This window comes from Schistocerca piceifrons, chromosome 1 (genome assembly GCF_021461385.2).
Source record: "Schistocerca piceifrons isolate TAMUIC-IGC-003096 chromosome 1, iqSchPice1.1, whole genome shotgun sequence".
In the NCBI taxonomy this organism is placed as follows: Eukaryota; Metazoa; Arthropoda; class Insecta; order Orthoptera; family Acrididae; genus Schistocerca; species Schistocerca piceifrons.
The window spans coordinates 795,109,434-795,123,533 of record NC_060138.1 but is presented as its reverse complement, the minus strand read 5'-3'; the positions used below and the strand labels follow the sequence as shown (position 1 = coordinate 795,123,533).

General features: G+C 43.4%; 1 protein-coding gene across 1 annotated transcript in view; it reads left to right on the top strand.

Moving 5' to 3' along the window:
• LOC124713552 overlaps positions 1-14,100 on the top strand; it is a 265,066-nt gene that overhangs the window by 209,250 nt on the left and 41,716 nt on the right. Inside the window, exon 7 of the mRNA XM_047242955.1 lies at positions 3,897-4,084. Within this exon, the coding sequence (XP_047098911.1) occupies positions 3,897-4,084 (188 nt within the window). The remainder of the gene's footprint in view (positions 1-3,896; positions 4,085-14,100) is intronic.

Sequence of the window (14,100 nt, the reverse complement as noted above, 5' to 3'; positions counted from 1 at the left end):
TAACCTTGTGTCCTTCGAGTCTGCCATCTGAACAGCCTTTTCCAGATGCCAACATCTGATTGCCGTCGTTTTTGATTTACGAAAAGCATATTACACAACCTGGCAACATCATATCCTTGCCACATTATACGAGCAGAGATTCTGAGGCCCCCTCCGATTTTTTACCCAAAATTTCCTGTTGCTTCGTACTTTCCATGTCCAATTTGGTGCCTCTCGTAGTTCCCCCAATATCCAGGAGAATGGTGTCCCGCAGGTCTCTGTATTGAGTGTATCTCTATTTTTAGTGGTTATTAACGGTCTAGCAGCAGCTGTAGGGCCGTCCGTCTCACCTTCTCTGTGTGCAAATGACTTCTGGTTTTCGTACTGCTCCACCAGTACTGGTGTTGCTGAGCAGCGCCTACAGGGAGCCATCCATAAGGCGCAGTCATGGTCTGTAGCCCACGATTTCCAGTTTTCGGTCGCAAAGTCTCATGTTATGCAGTTATGTTGGTGTCGTACCGTTCCGAGAACTTTACCTTAATGACGATCCATTCACTGTAGTGGAGACATATCAATTCTTAGGACTGATTAACTTGGCTTCCTCATCTTCATCAGCTTAAGCAGAAGTGCCGGCAACACCTCAATGCCCTCTGCTGCCTGAGCAACACCAACTGGGGTGCAGATCGCTCTACGCTGCTGCAGCTCTACAGAGCCCTTGTTCAATCCCGCCTTGACTATGGGAGTCTGGTTTATGGTTTGTCGGCACCCTCAGCATTGCATTTACTCGATCCAGTGCACCACTGTGGCATTCACCAAGCCATGGGAGCTTTTAGGACGAGTCCAGTGCCCAGTGTCATGGCACAGGCTGGAGTCCCTCCATTGCAGGTCAGGCGTGCACAACACGTTCGTAGTTCTCCTGCGCATCCGAATTACCGTCTCCTTTTCCCACCCACGGCGGTTTATCTCCTGCATCGGCGCCTTAGATCAGGCTTACAATTGCAGTTCATGTCCGATCCCTTCTTTCCGAGCTGGTGTCCTTGCCTTTACCAGCAATATTTCAGATCCATTCACGTAAACTCCATGGTGTACACCTAGGCCGCAGCTTCACCTGGACCTTAGGACTCTGTTAACCTGCGGCTCTCTGCTACCACTTCCTCTCGATTCTTGACATGTACTGAGGCCACAAAGTGGTTTACACCGGTGGCTCGATGGCTTATACTCACGTCGGCTTTGCATATGTCCATGGAGGACATATTGAACAGCATTCCTTGCCCGCTTGCTGCAGTATTTTGACTGCCGAGCTGGTGGCTGTATCTAGTGCTCTTGAGCACATCCATTCATGCCCTTGGGAGTCGGTTCTTCTGTGTACTGACCACTTGAGCAGCCTACAAGCTATTGACCAGTACTACCCTCGTAATCCCCTTGTAGCGACCATCCAAGAGTCCATCTATGCCCTGGAATGGTACAGTCGTTCAGTGGTGTTTGTCTGGACCCCAGGTCATGTCAGAATCCCAGGCAACGCATTTGCCACAGGCTGGCCAAACAGGCTATGTGGAAACCGCTTATGGAGATCGGCTTCTCTGCAACTGACCTGCATTCAGTACTACGCTGCAAGGTTTTGCGGCTTTGGGAGACAAAATGGCATAACCTCAGCACGCACAACAAACTGCGTGCCATTGAGGAAACTACAAATGTGTGTCAGTCCTCCATGTGGGCCTCTCGCAGTGACTGCAGTTCTCTGCCGGCTCCGCATTGGCCACGCTTGGGTGACACACGGCTACCTCCTGCGCCGTGGTGACCCATCTCAGTGTCGGTGCGGCGCCTGGCTGATAGTGGCTCATGTCTTGGTGAGCTGACCTCCTTTGGCTGTCCTGCGACAGACTCTTCAGTTACCATACTCATTGCCATTAATTTTAGCTGACAATGCCTCATCGGCTAATTTAGTTTTACTTTTTATATGTGACGATGGGTTTTATCATTCTAGATAAGTTTTAGCGCGTGTCCTTTGTCCCTTTGTGTTCACCACTCTAATGCTTTTAGGGTGGATGTTTCAATGTGTCGCAGAGTGGCCGGCTTTTCCTTTTTATTCTTGTGGCTGGCCAGCCACAGTCATCTGCTCTCTTGTTTTTACCCCTTCTACCTCTTTCTTGCTTCTCTCTGTGTTTTTTTTTCCCCCATAGTAGTGTTGGTTGTCCTTCTGTTGTTCTTCTGGTTCTTCCTTTCTCCTGTTATTGTGCTGTACGTCTCCTTCTTCTTCTTCCCCTTGTGTAATTATTTTACTGGGAGCAAGGGACTGATGACCTCACAGTTTGGTATCTTACCCCCCCCCCCCCTTTAAACCAACCAACCGTCTAAATAAACCAGTGGCAATATGGATAGTGTTCACATATATTTTTTCTATCCTGAAGACATGCAGTACTCATCAGTGGCTGTAATGCTTTTGTATGGTACTTTGAATGAATTAATTTTCGTAAGAATTCTTCCAATGTATCCCAGTTCGGCTCCTGCTTTCACTCAACTAGTTTAACATGCTCATTTCACTTTAAACTGCTGTGGACAGATTTTAGTAGTTATTCTAAGCTTGTGAGTATTTTCAGTGATTGAGTCCCAGTCATTTAATCAAACAATGAGTCTCCCACCTATTTATGCAGAATGCATAAAAAAATTTATTTTGAGTGCCAGTTGCCAATTAATGCATCAAATATCAATCCTCTGTAGGTTTGCATTTTTCTACAAGTTTTTGATGATGCATCAGCAACTGTAAATACAAAATAATCATGCGGACCACCTCATGGAGAAACTCTTATCCACCAAATCAAGTAAAAGTATTATGAACAATAATTGGCCTGTAACAGTTCCTTTTAATACCCTCAAAGCTTCTGTTAATGACATTAGGAAGTATAGCCCCTGGGAAGCTTTCAGTCCAATCTGAAAACTTATGTGATATACTTCAAGCTCTTAATTTTCTCACTAGACAAGAATATGGAATATCTTTCTTTGGGTAGGCACCACATTCTTCATGTAAAGTGAGTACATTCACTCACTATAGCATGGCTTACTTATCCGAGAATCCAGTCTGTCGTGTCTCCAATCTTACTGGATGTTTTAGTTCTGCAAAGTGTGTAGGGTGTCCTTGTCTTAACATTGTTCGAGGAAGTAGCTTAGCCTTCTGCACAAATTCTATTCTATGCCACCTACATATCATGGTACACTATCAGCATATTCTGGGGAATGAGCAGATTGCAGCTCATTCATCAACAGCAAAATACAAAGACAGCATGCTAATGTCAGACAACATAGAAAATTGAGTCCAGCAAGAGCTCAGCTAAAAGATGCAGGGTGTCAGTGACACCAGAATAATTGTCAACCTGATTAATAAAGAACTGGATCTCTCTACAGCCTTGGCCCTCTCCAATAGGCTGCATTTTACTCCTCTACCAAACAAAATTCTGAAACAGGGCATTATTAAAGTGTTGAAGAAGCAGTTCATGGTTTGCCAGCAGAAAAGGTGGAGGAAATTAGATGGGAAACATGCAGGATCATTGACAAATCCCAATTTCCAGGGGGCGGGATAACAGAACCACCACTGCTAAGAGAGTATGAAAACACAGTAATTGTAGTTGTGTAACATGACACATCCTCTGATTTTTGTGCCTTACATTAAAAATCTACAAAATAGGGAGGGGGGGGGGGGGTATATAGTAGTAACAAGAATGAATTGAACTGTGCATATCAACTGGTTCAGATTGTTCTGTGGCCATTGTGCCTTCCAAGTTTCTGCTTTAATGTTCTCCGTGTTGTGTTCTGCAAGTTTAAGTTTTCTTATTTTAACCAAGCCTGTATTAGATCTAATGATTTATTTGCATTAAATGAAAAGAATGAAAGGAAATGTTTTCACTGTACTTTCAACATTTCAGATCCTGTGATATATGGCCAGGATTTACCAAATGATCAGCAAATGTATAATTATGTTCAGTTGCTAACTAGAACTGGCAAACTAACATTTGGACCAGGACAACAACAAGAATGTTCAAGATATGGAAGACAGGGTATTTCATCATTAGATGCTATTTCAGCAAGTATATCTCCAACTGTAATTGACAAGGTAAGGAAGCACATGTATCATGTAGATTGCTGTTGCTGTCTTCAGTCTAAATGACACTTAACCTTCTGATAGCCATGTGTATGTGTCAGATACACAGTGACAATGTTTGTTACCTTTTCCGTGAAAGGGGGAGGGAGGAAAATCCCCCCTTTGTTCTAGCCTCCTCTTTCGATCCCACCCTATTTCAGTCCTGGTCACTGTTTGTTACTGTAAACAGGAAGCTAATAACTCATAGTTCATACCTGAGGAATACATATGGACCTTCATGTAAGTTTGTAACTTTTTATTTTCCAAGAAATATTGTTAAATTTTTAATGCTTATTAGTAATTAAAATAGTATACCAGATGAAGTTACATGTGTCTTGAATCAACAAAGAAATTGTGTGTGTCAGATACACATGACCTTCAGTGCTTGTGTCATGTTATTTATTCAGTTTAGTTTCATATTTATTTCTTAGGTGCTATGGGGGACGAAGAGATGTGTAATTCAAGCAGTCTTTTGGCTGTTGAAGCTACGATAAATTGAGTTCTGCACAATACTAACAATGAGAATGATCAGGACAACAGTTTTATAGAGCACAGTGGTACTGATGAAGAAGAGATTCTGATACAGAACTGAGTGCTGAGTTCAGCTCAGAAGGCAATGAAGATGAGAGCACCCAATAGATATTTCAAGCTGTTCAAAGGAGAATTAAAAAGTACTCAAGGTTCTTTTCTGATGTATGTTGTTGCCATAAATTCATTTATAATCTGGAAAGGAAACACCAACAATAATCTCAGGAGAAGAAAATGTCTCAAATCTTTTGAACAAACTTGTGCAGAAGCACATAAAAAGGAGAAGTACTAAAGTAACAGGAGAACTCCATACAAAAGTTTTAAATGTGTGACACACAGAAGATGAGCACCAACTGCAACAAGGAAGAGGAGAAGATCAGCCTCAGGAGCATCCGATTAAAAAATGTCAGCCATATTTAGTTAGTAAGAAAATGAGAATCACCTATTTCAAATGTGAAATATGTGGACAGTTTGTTTACAACATTCAATAAATGTTAGGAATGATTGTATTTCAACTCTAAATAATCACCTTTTTCAAGTGTGAGAGATACGGATGGTCTTTTTTGCTTACATCATTCAAGAAATGTTTGCATTGATGGTATTTCAGCTTCTAAATAAGTTTAGTATATTGTAAAAACCAAAATTTCAAGCATAATCTTGGGTAAATTCGACATTTGTGTACGGGAAGTATGTATCAGTACCTCGAGAAAAATGATCAAACGTGTGTGAAATCTTATGGGACTTAACTGCTAAGGTCATCAGTCCCTAAGCTTACACGCTACTTAACCTAAATTATCCTAAGGAAAAACACACACACCTATGCCCGAGGGAGGGAGGACAGTTCATGACTGCAGTGCCTTTGACCGCTTGGCTAATCCTGCGCGGCGTACCTCGAGAAGCTGTGGGAAGAAAATGTGTGTTATGTTTGACAACGTTACTTTTAAATATTTTTTTTTAGTTTGCTTTTGTTTGTATTACCCATGAATAATACCTAATATTGCTTTTATGATAAACATTTAACTTTTAAAAAGACATAAAGTTTATTAACAACAAGCAGTATCCGTGAGATACGTGCAGCTGCTCTTATCCAACTACAAGGCATGCCTATCGGAAGGTCATTTGATCAGGCGTGATCAGTTTTAAAAAATGGTGTTTGTTGAGTGGGGGCTCCACACACTGCAAGGGGTTTTGCCTGTCTTCCACATCAGAATTTTTCCCCTCCAATCTGTCTTTAATCTTCCCTCCTCAAGGAATGGAAAGCTATTCATTATCCTTATGCAAATCCTGATGTTATCAGTCTTCCTTCAAGCAAGAGCTCCACTGCTTGGTCACGAATTGCACTAGCTTTGTTGCGAAGGGTCTCAGCCAACTTTCCGAGATTGCTGCTTACAAAACTAAGCACAGTTATCTTATCTTTGAAGTGTAGTATGGCCTCCAGCAACTCTTCAAAAGATATAATGTCCATCACAGATCTTGTCAGCTGAAGCCTTCCATCTCCCTTCTCATACTGGCAACCCCACCCACATCACATAATCTCAAATTTTTACAAATCTAATTCCACTGGTCTCTCCATTGTAGCTAATTCCGGTGCCCCTGCAGGAAGATCCTCTGCCTTCATTGGCCAGTATTCTCCCTTCTATTATATGATAATTACTTCCATTACTGCAGGACTCCTTATTTCTCACTGTAGATGCAATGACCATTTATGCTATCACTTCCTATGCTTAAGTCCTTGCTGAAGTGGGCCGTTACCTTTCTGAGCATCATCCTGGTTCCAAATCCATCACTCTTTCTTAATCCATCTGGCTAACCACTTTCTGATCTATAAAGCTATCTGCTTCAAAAGGCTAATTTACACACAAATCTGTGGAATTGACATGGCTACCCACATGCCACCGTTCCCACTCTTCCAACACCCTCAACTTATAAAATCCCTGTAACGGAGCCTCAACATCTACTCCAAAATGGGACTAAAATGCTTCTTCTCTCTATTAAATGAGCTACCTTTTTAGATCTCTTCTTTGTCATATGGCTCCATAAACATCATTGTCCATATCAAATGCACCAACCACCAACAGTACCTCCGTTTTAAAAGCTGCCACCCATTCCATATCAAAAATTTTGGCATCCTTAGGCAGCATCTGCAGTGGAAAGCAGGAGTTACCTAATTATGCAGGTAAACTTGTTAAAACTAGTCCTTGTCCCACTCACTTAATCTTACCCTCACCCTCTTCCTTCCTTCAGTTCCTCACCCCTTCTGTCCCGTCCAAAACATCGTACTCAACTTTCCTCTATCTCCCTCTGTCCCATCCTACTCCTGTGTTTTGTGATTGCATCTTTCTTTATTCTCGTCTTTCCAATGCCACTGAATGCAGCATTTATTCCACTCTCCTGTGTACAAAAAAATTGTGACCCCCACCTTACCCAATAGAACTCAGCACATCCTGATTGCCACACTCCTTCCCTCTCCACCCACTCATGCACACTTATCCAACACAGATTTGTGCATTAACTTACCCTAGTGATTGTGTGGTAAAGTGTGCTTTTATTATTATTATTATTATTATTATTTGGCTTGGGTTCAGTGAACCATTCTGCTGTGTAGAGAAATCACAATGTAACTAGATCGAAAAGTGACTTTGCATCATTTTGCCATTTCCACATCTTGAATCTTGACATATTAACTATAGACAGTATAAAATATACATCTACATCTACATCTATACTCCGCGAGCCACCTTACGGTGTGTGGCGGAGGGTACTTATTGTACCACTATCTGATCCCCCCTTCCCTGTCCCATTCACGAATTGTGCGTGGGAAGAACGATTGCTTGTAAGTCTCCGTATTTGCTCTAATTTCTCGGATCTTTTCGTTGTGATCATTACGCGAGATATATGTGGGCGGTAGTAATATGTTGCCCATCTCTTCCCGGAATGTGCTCTCTCGTAATTTCGATAATAAACCTCTCCGTATTGCGTAACGCCTTTCTTGAAGTGTCCGCCACTGGAGCTTGTTCAGCATCTCCGTAACGCTCTCGCGCTGACTAAATGTCCCCATGACGAATCGCGCTGCTTTTCGCTGGATCATGTCTATCTCTTCTATTAATCCAACCTGGTAAGGGTCCCATACTGATGAGCAATACTCAAGAATCGGACGAACAAGCGTTTTGTAAGCTACTTCTTTCGTCGATGAGTCACATTTTCTTAGAATTCTTCCTATGAATCTCAACCTGGCGCCTGCTTTTCCCACTATTTGTTTTATGTGATCATTCCACTTTAGATCGCTCCGGATAGTAACTCCTAAGTATTTTACGGTCGTTACCGCTTCCAATGATTTACCACCTATGGCATAATCGTACTGGAATGGATTTCTGCCCCTATGTATGCGCATTATATTACATTTATCTACGTTTAGGGAAAGCTGCCAGCTGTCGCACCATGCATTAATCCTCTGCAGGTCTTCCTGGAGTACGTACGAGTCTTCTGATGTTGCTACTTTCTTGTAGACAACCGTGTCATCTGCAAATAGCCTCATGGAGCTACCGATGTTGTCAACTAAGTCATTTATGTATATTGTAAACAATAAAGGTCCTATCACGCTTCCTTGCGGTACTCCCGAAATTACCTCTACATCTGCAGATTTTGAACCGTTAAGAATGACATGTTGTGTTCTTTCTTCTAGGAAATCCTGAATCCAATCACAAACCTGGTCCGATATTCCGAAGCTCGTATTTTTTTCACTAAACGTAAGTGCGGAACCGTATCAAATGCCTTCCTGAAGTCCAGGAATACGGCATCAATCTGCTCGCCAGTGTCTACGGCACTGTGAATTTCTTGGGCAAATAGGGCGAGCTGAGTTTCACATGATCTCTGTTTGCGGAATCCATGTTGGTTATGATGAAGGAGATTTGTATTATCTAAGAACGTCATAATACGAGAACACAAAACATGTTCCATTATTCTACAACAGATTGACGTAAGCGAAATAGGCCTATAATTATTCGCATCTGATTTATGACCCTTCTTGAAAATGGGAACGACCTGCGCTTTCTTCCAGTCGCTAGGTACTTTACGTTCTTCCAGCGATCTACGATAAATTGCTGATAGAAAGGGGGCAAGTTCTTTAGCATAATCACTGTAGAATCTTAAGGGTATCTCGTCTGGTCCGGATGCTTTTCCGCTACTAAGTGATAGCAGTTGTTTTTCAATTCCGATATCGTTTATTTCAATATTTTCCATTTTGGCGTCCGTGCGACGGCTGAAGTCAGGGACCGTGTTACGATTTTCCGCAGTGAAACAGTTTCGGAACACTGAATTCAGTATTTCTGCCTTTCTTCGGTCGTCCTCTGTTTCGGTGCCATCGTGGTCAACGAGTGACTGAATAGGGGATTTAGATCCGCTTACCGATTTTACATATGACCAAAACTTTTTAGGGTTCTTGTTTAGATTGTTTGACAATGTTTTATGTTCGAATTCGTTGAATGCTTCTCTCATTGCTCTCTTTACGCTCTTTTTCGCTTCGTTCAGCTTTTCCTTATCAGCTATGATTCGACTACTCTTAAACCTATGATGAAGCTTTCTTTGTTTCCGTAGTACCTTTCGTACATGATTGTTATACCACGGTGGATCTTTCCCCTCGCTTTGGACCTTAGTCGGTACGAACTTATCTAAGGCGTACTGGACGATGTTTCTGAATTTTTTCCATTTTTGTTCCACATCCTCTTCCTCAGAAATGAACGTTTGATGGTGGTCACTCAGATATTCTGCGATTTGTGCCCTATCACTCTTGTTAAGCAAATATATTTTCCTTCCTTTCTTGGCATTTCTTATTACACTTGTAGTCATTGATGCAACCACTGACTTATGATCACTGATACCCTCTTCTACATTCACGGAGTCGAAAAGTTCCGGTCTATTTGTTGCTATGAGGTCTAAAACGTTAGCTTCACGAGTTGGTTCTCTAACTATCTGCTCGAAGTAATTCTCGGACAAGGCAGTCAGGATAATGTCACAAGAGTCTCTGTCCCTGGCTCCAGTTCTGATTGTGTGACTATCCCATTCTATACCTGGTAGATTGAAGTCTCCCCCTATTACAATAGTATGATCACGAAACTTCTTCACGACGTTCTGCAGGTTCTCTCTGAGGCGCTCAACTACTATGGTTGCTGATGCAGGTGGTCTATAGAAGCATCCGACTATCATATCTGACCCACCTTTGATACTTAACTTAACCCAAATTATTTCACATTCGCATTCGCTAATAACTTCACTGGATATTATTGAATTCTTTACTGCTATAAATACTCCTCCACCATTGGCGTTTATCCTATCCTTGCGGTATATATTCCATTCTGTGTCTAGGATTTCGTTACTGTTCACGTCCGGTTTTAACCAACTTTCCGTTCCTAATACTATATGCGCACTATTTCCTTCAATAAGAGATACTAATTCAGGAACCTTGCCCTGGATGCTCCTGCAGTTTACCAATATTACGTTGACTTTTCCTGTTTTTGGTCTCTGAGGACGGACATTCTTTATCAACGATGATAATGTCCTCTCTGGTAAGCCGTCAGGTATTTTATCGTTTCGCCCAAGGGGGGGTCCCTCTAACCTAAAAAACCCCCGTGTGCACGCCACACGTACTCTGCTACCCTAGTAGCTGCTTCCGGTGTGTAGTGCACGCCTGACCTGTCTAGGGGGGCCCTACAGTTCTCCACCCAATAACGGAGGTCGATGAATTTGCAACCATTATAGTCGCAGAGTCGTCTGAGCCTCTGGTTTAGACCCTCCACACGGCTCCAAACCAGAGGACCGCGATCGACTCTGGGCACTATGCTGCAGATATTAAGCTCAGCTTGCACTCCGCGTGCGATGCTGGTTGTCTTCACCAAATCAGCCAGCCGCCGGAAGGAACCAAGGATGGCCTCAGAACCCAAGCGGCAGGCGTCATTCGTTCCGACATGTGCTACTATCTGCAGCCGGTCACACCCAGTGCGTTCAATAGCTGCCGGAAGGGCCTCCTCCACATTACGGACGAGACCCCGCGGCAAGCACACCGAGTGCACTCTGGCATTCTTCCCCGACCTACCCGCTATTTTCCTAAGGGGCTCCATAACCCGCCTAACGTTGGAGCTCCCTATAACTAATAGGCCCGCCCTCTGTGACTGTCGGGACCTTGCCGGAGAATCGGCCACTGGCCCAACAGGCGAGGCATCCTGTGGTGGCTCGGAAACGATGTCATCACCACTAGGAAGCACCCCGTACCTGTTGGAAAGGGGTAAGGCAGCTGCCACGCGGCCAGATCCCACCTTCGCCTTTCGGCCAGGCACGCGCGAGCCCACCACTGTCCGCCATTCACCCTGGAGTGATGGCTGACCGGTAAGATGCTCACTGCCGGAAGACGCAGCGACATCAGGGGTTCCATGCGATTCCAAGGCCACCGAAGTAGGCATAGGTCTCACCACAGTTGCCCCAACGCCACTACGAGCCGACGCCTGCGCCTCGAGCTCGATGAGCGTAACAGACAAAGCCTCCACCTGCCCCCGAAGAGTGGCCAATTCTCCTTGCGTCCGCTCACAACAACCACAGTCACTACACATGACTATGTTTACCCTACAAGCGAACGGTGTACTCGCCTTATTAGCAGCAGGAAATCGAAGTGCTCTCTCACTGACGGTCTAACCGACACTGAGCTGTTCTAACCAAACAAAGAAAAGCCTGTACGATACGAGGGTCGATAGCAACGGCGATACTGTACACTACACTGTTATTAAAATAAACGTTTGTGTCTAGTAGGCACTCAAACACGCAAGAAATTACAAAAATAAAATAGTAACTACCCAGATAACTGAAAATAAGTTGTACCTGTTTGAAGCTCGTAAAAATGTGTAACAAGCGAACGGTGTACTCGCCTTATTAGCAGCAGGAAATCGAAGTGCTCTCTCACTGACGGTCTAACAGAGATTGGGAAGCACACATTTAGAGATTAGAATGTTTATGTAACCAGTAGAAGGATCACCAAATTTCAGATATACATCTACATCTACATTTATACTCCGCAAGCCACCCAACGGTGTGTGGCGGAGGGCACTTTACGTGCCACTGTCATTACCTCCCTTTCCTGTTCCAGTCGCGTATGGTTCGCGGGAAGAACGACTGTCTGAAAGCCTCCGTGCGCGCTCTAATCTCTCTAATTTTACATTCGTGATCTCCTCGGGAGGTATAAGTAGGGGGAAGCAATATATTCGATACCTCATCCAGAAACGCACCCTCTCGAAACCTGGCGAGCAAGCTACACCGCGATGCAGAGCGCCTCTCTTGCAGAGTCTGCCACTTGAGTTTATTAAACATCTCCGTAACACTATCACGGTTACCAAATAACCCTGTGACGAAACGCGCCGCTCTTCTTTGGATCTTCTCTATCTCCTCCGTCAGACCGATCTGGTACGGATCCCACACTGATGAGCAATACTCAAGTATAGGTCGAACGAGTGTTTTGTAAGCCATATCCTTTGTTGATGGACTACATTTTCTAAGCACTCTCCCAATGAATCTCAACCTGGTACCCGCCTTACCAACAATTAATTTTATATGATCATTCCACTTCAAATCGTTCCACACGCATACTCCCAGATATTTTACAGGAGTAACTGCTACCAGTGTTTGTTCCGCTATCATATAATCATACAATAAAGGATCCTTCTTTCTATGTATTCGCAATACATTACATTTGTCTATGTTAATGGTCAGTTGCCACTCCCTGCACCAAGTGCCTATCCGCTGCAGATCTTCCTGCATTTCGCTACAATTTTCTAATGCTGCAACTTCTCTGTAAACTACAGCATCATCCGCGAAAAGCCGCATGGAACTTCCGACACTATCTACTAGGTCATTTATATATATTGTGAAAAGCAATGGTCCCATAACACTGCCCTGTGGCACGCCAGAGGTTACTTTAACGTCTGTAGACGTCTCTCCATTGATAACAACATGCTGTGTTCTGTTTGCTAAAAACTCTTCAATCCAGCCACACAGCTGGTCTGATATTCCGTAGGCTCTTACTTTGTTTATCAGGCGACAGTGCGGAACTGTATCGAACGCCTTCCGGAAGTCAAGAAAAATAGCATCTACCTGGGAGCCTGTATCTAATATTTTGTGGGTCTCATGAACAAATAAAGCGAGTTGGGTCTCACACGATCGCTGTTTCCGGAATCCATGTTGATTCCTACATAGTAGATTCTGGGTTTCCAAAAACGACATGATACTCGAGCAAAAAACATGTTCTAAAATTCTACAACAGATCGACGTCAGAGATATAGGTCTATAGTTTTGCACATCTGCTCGACGACCCTTCTTGAAGACTGGGACTATCTGTGCTCTTTTCCAATCATTTGGAACCCTCCTTTCCTCTAGAGACTTGCGGTACACGGCTGTTAGAAGGGGGGCAAGTTCTTTCGCGTACTCTATGTAGAATCGAATTGGTATCCCGTCAGGTCCAGTGGACTTTCCTCTATTGAGTGATTCCAGTTGATTCTCTATTCCTTGGACACTTATTTCGATGTCAGCCATTTTTTCGTTTGTGCGAGGATTTAGAGAAGGAACTGCAGTGCGGTCTTCCTCTGTGAAACAGCTTTGGAAAAAGGTGTTTAGTATTTCAGCTTTACGCGTGTCATCCTCTGTTTCAATGCCATCATCATCCCGTAGTGTCTGGATATGCTGTTTCGAGCCACTTACTGATTTAACGTAAGACCAGAACTTCCTAGGATTTCTGTCAAGTCGGTACATAGAATTTTACTTTCGAATTCACTGAACGCTTCACGCATAGCCCTCCTCACGCTAACTTTGACATCGTTTAGCTTCTGTTTGTCTGAGAGGTTTTGGCTGCGTTTAAACTTGGAGTGGAGCTCTCTTTGCTTTCTCAGTAGTTTCCTAACTTTGTTGTTGTACCACGGTGGGTTTTTCCCGTCCCTCACAGTTTTACTCGGCACGTACCTGTCTAAAACGCATTTTACGATCGCCTTGAACTTTTTCCATAAACACTCAACATTGTCAGTGTCGGAACAGAAATTTTCGTTTTGATCTGTTAGGTAGTCTGAAATCTGCCTTCTATTACTCTTGCTAAACAGATAAACCTTCCTCCCTTTTTTTATATTCCTATTAACTTCCATATTCAGGGATGCTGCAACGGCCTTACGATCACTGATTCCCTGTTCTGTACATACAGAGTCGAAAAGTTCGGGTCTGTTTGTTATCAGTAGGTCCAAGATGTTATCTCCACAAGTCGATTCTCTGTTTAATTGCTCGAGGTAATTTTCGGATAGTGCACCCAGTATAATGTCACTCGATGCTCTGTCCCTACCACCCGTCCTAAACATCTGAGTGTCCCAGTCTATATCTGGTAAATTGAAATCTCCACCTAAGACTATAACATGCTGAGAAAATTTATGTGAAATGTATTCCAA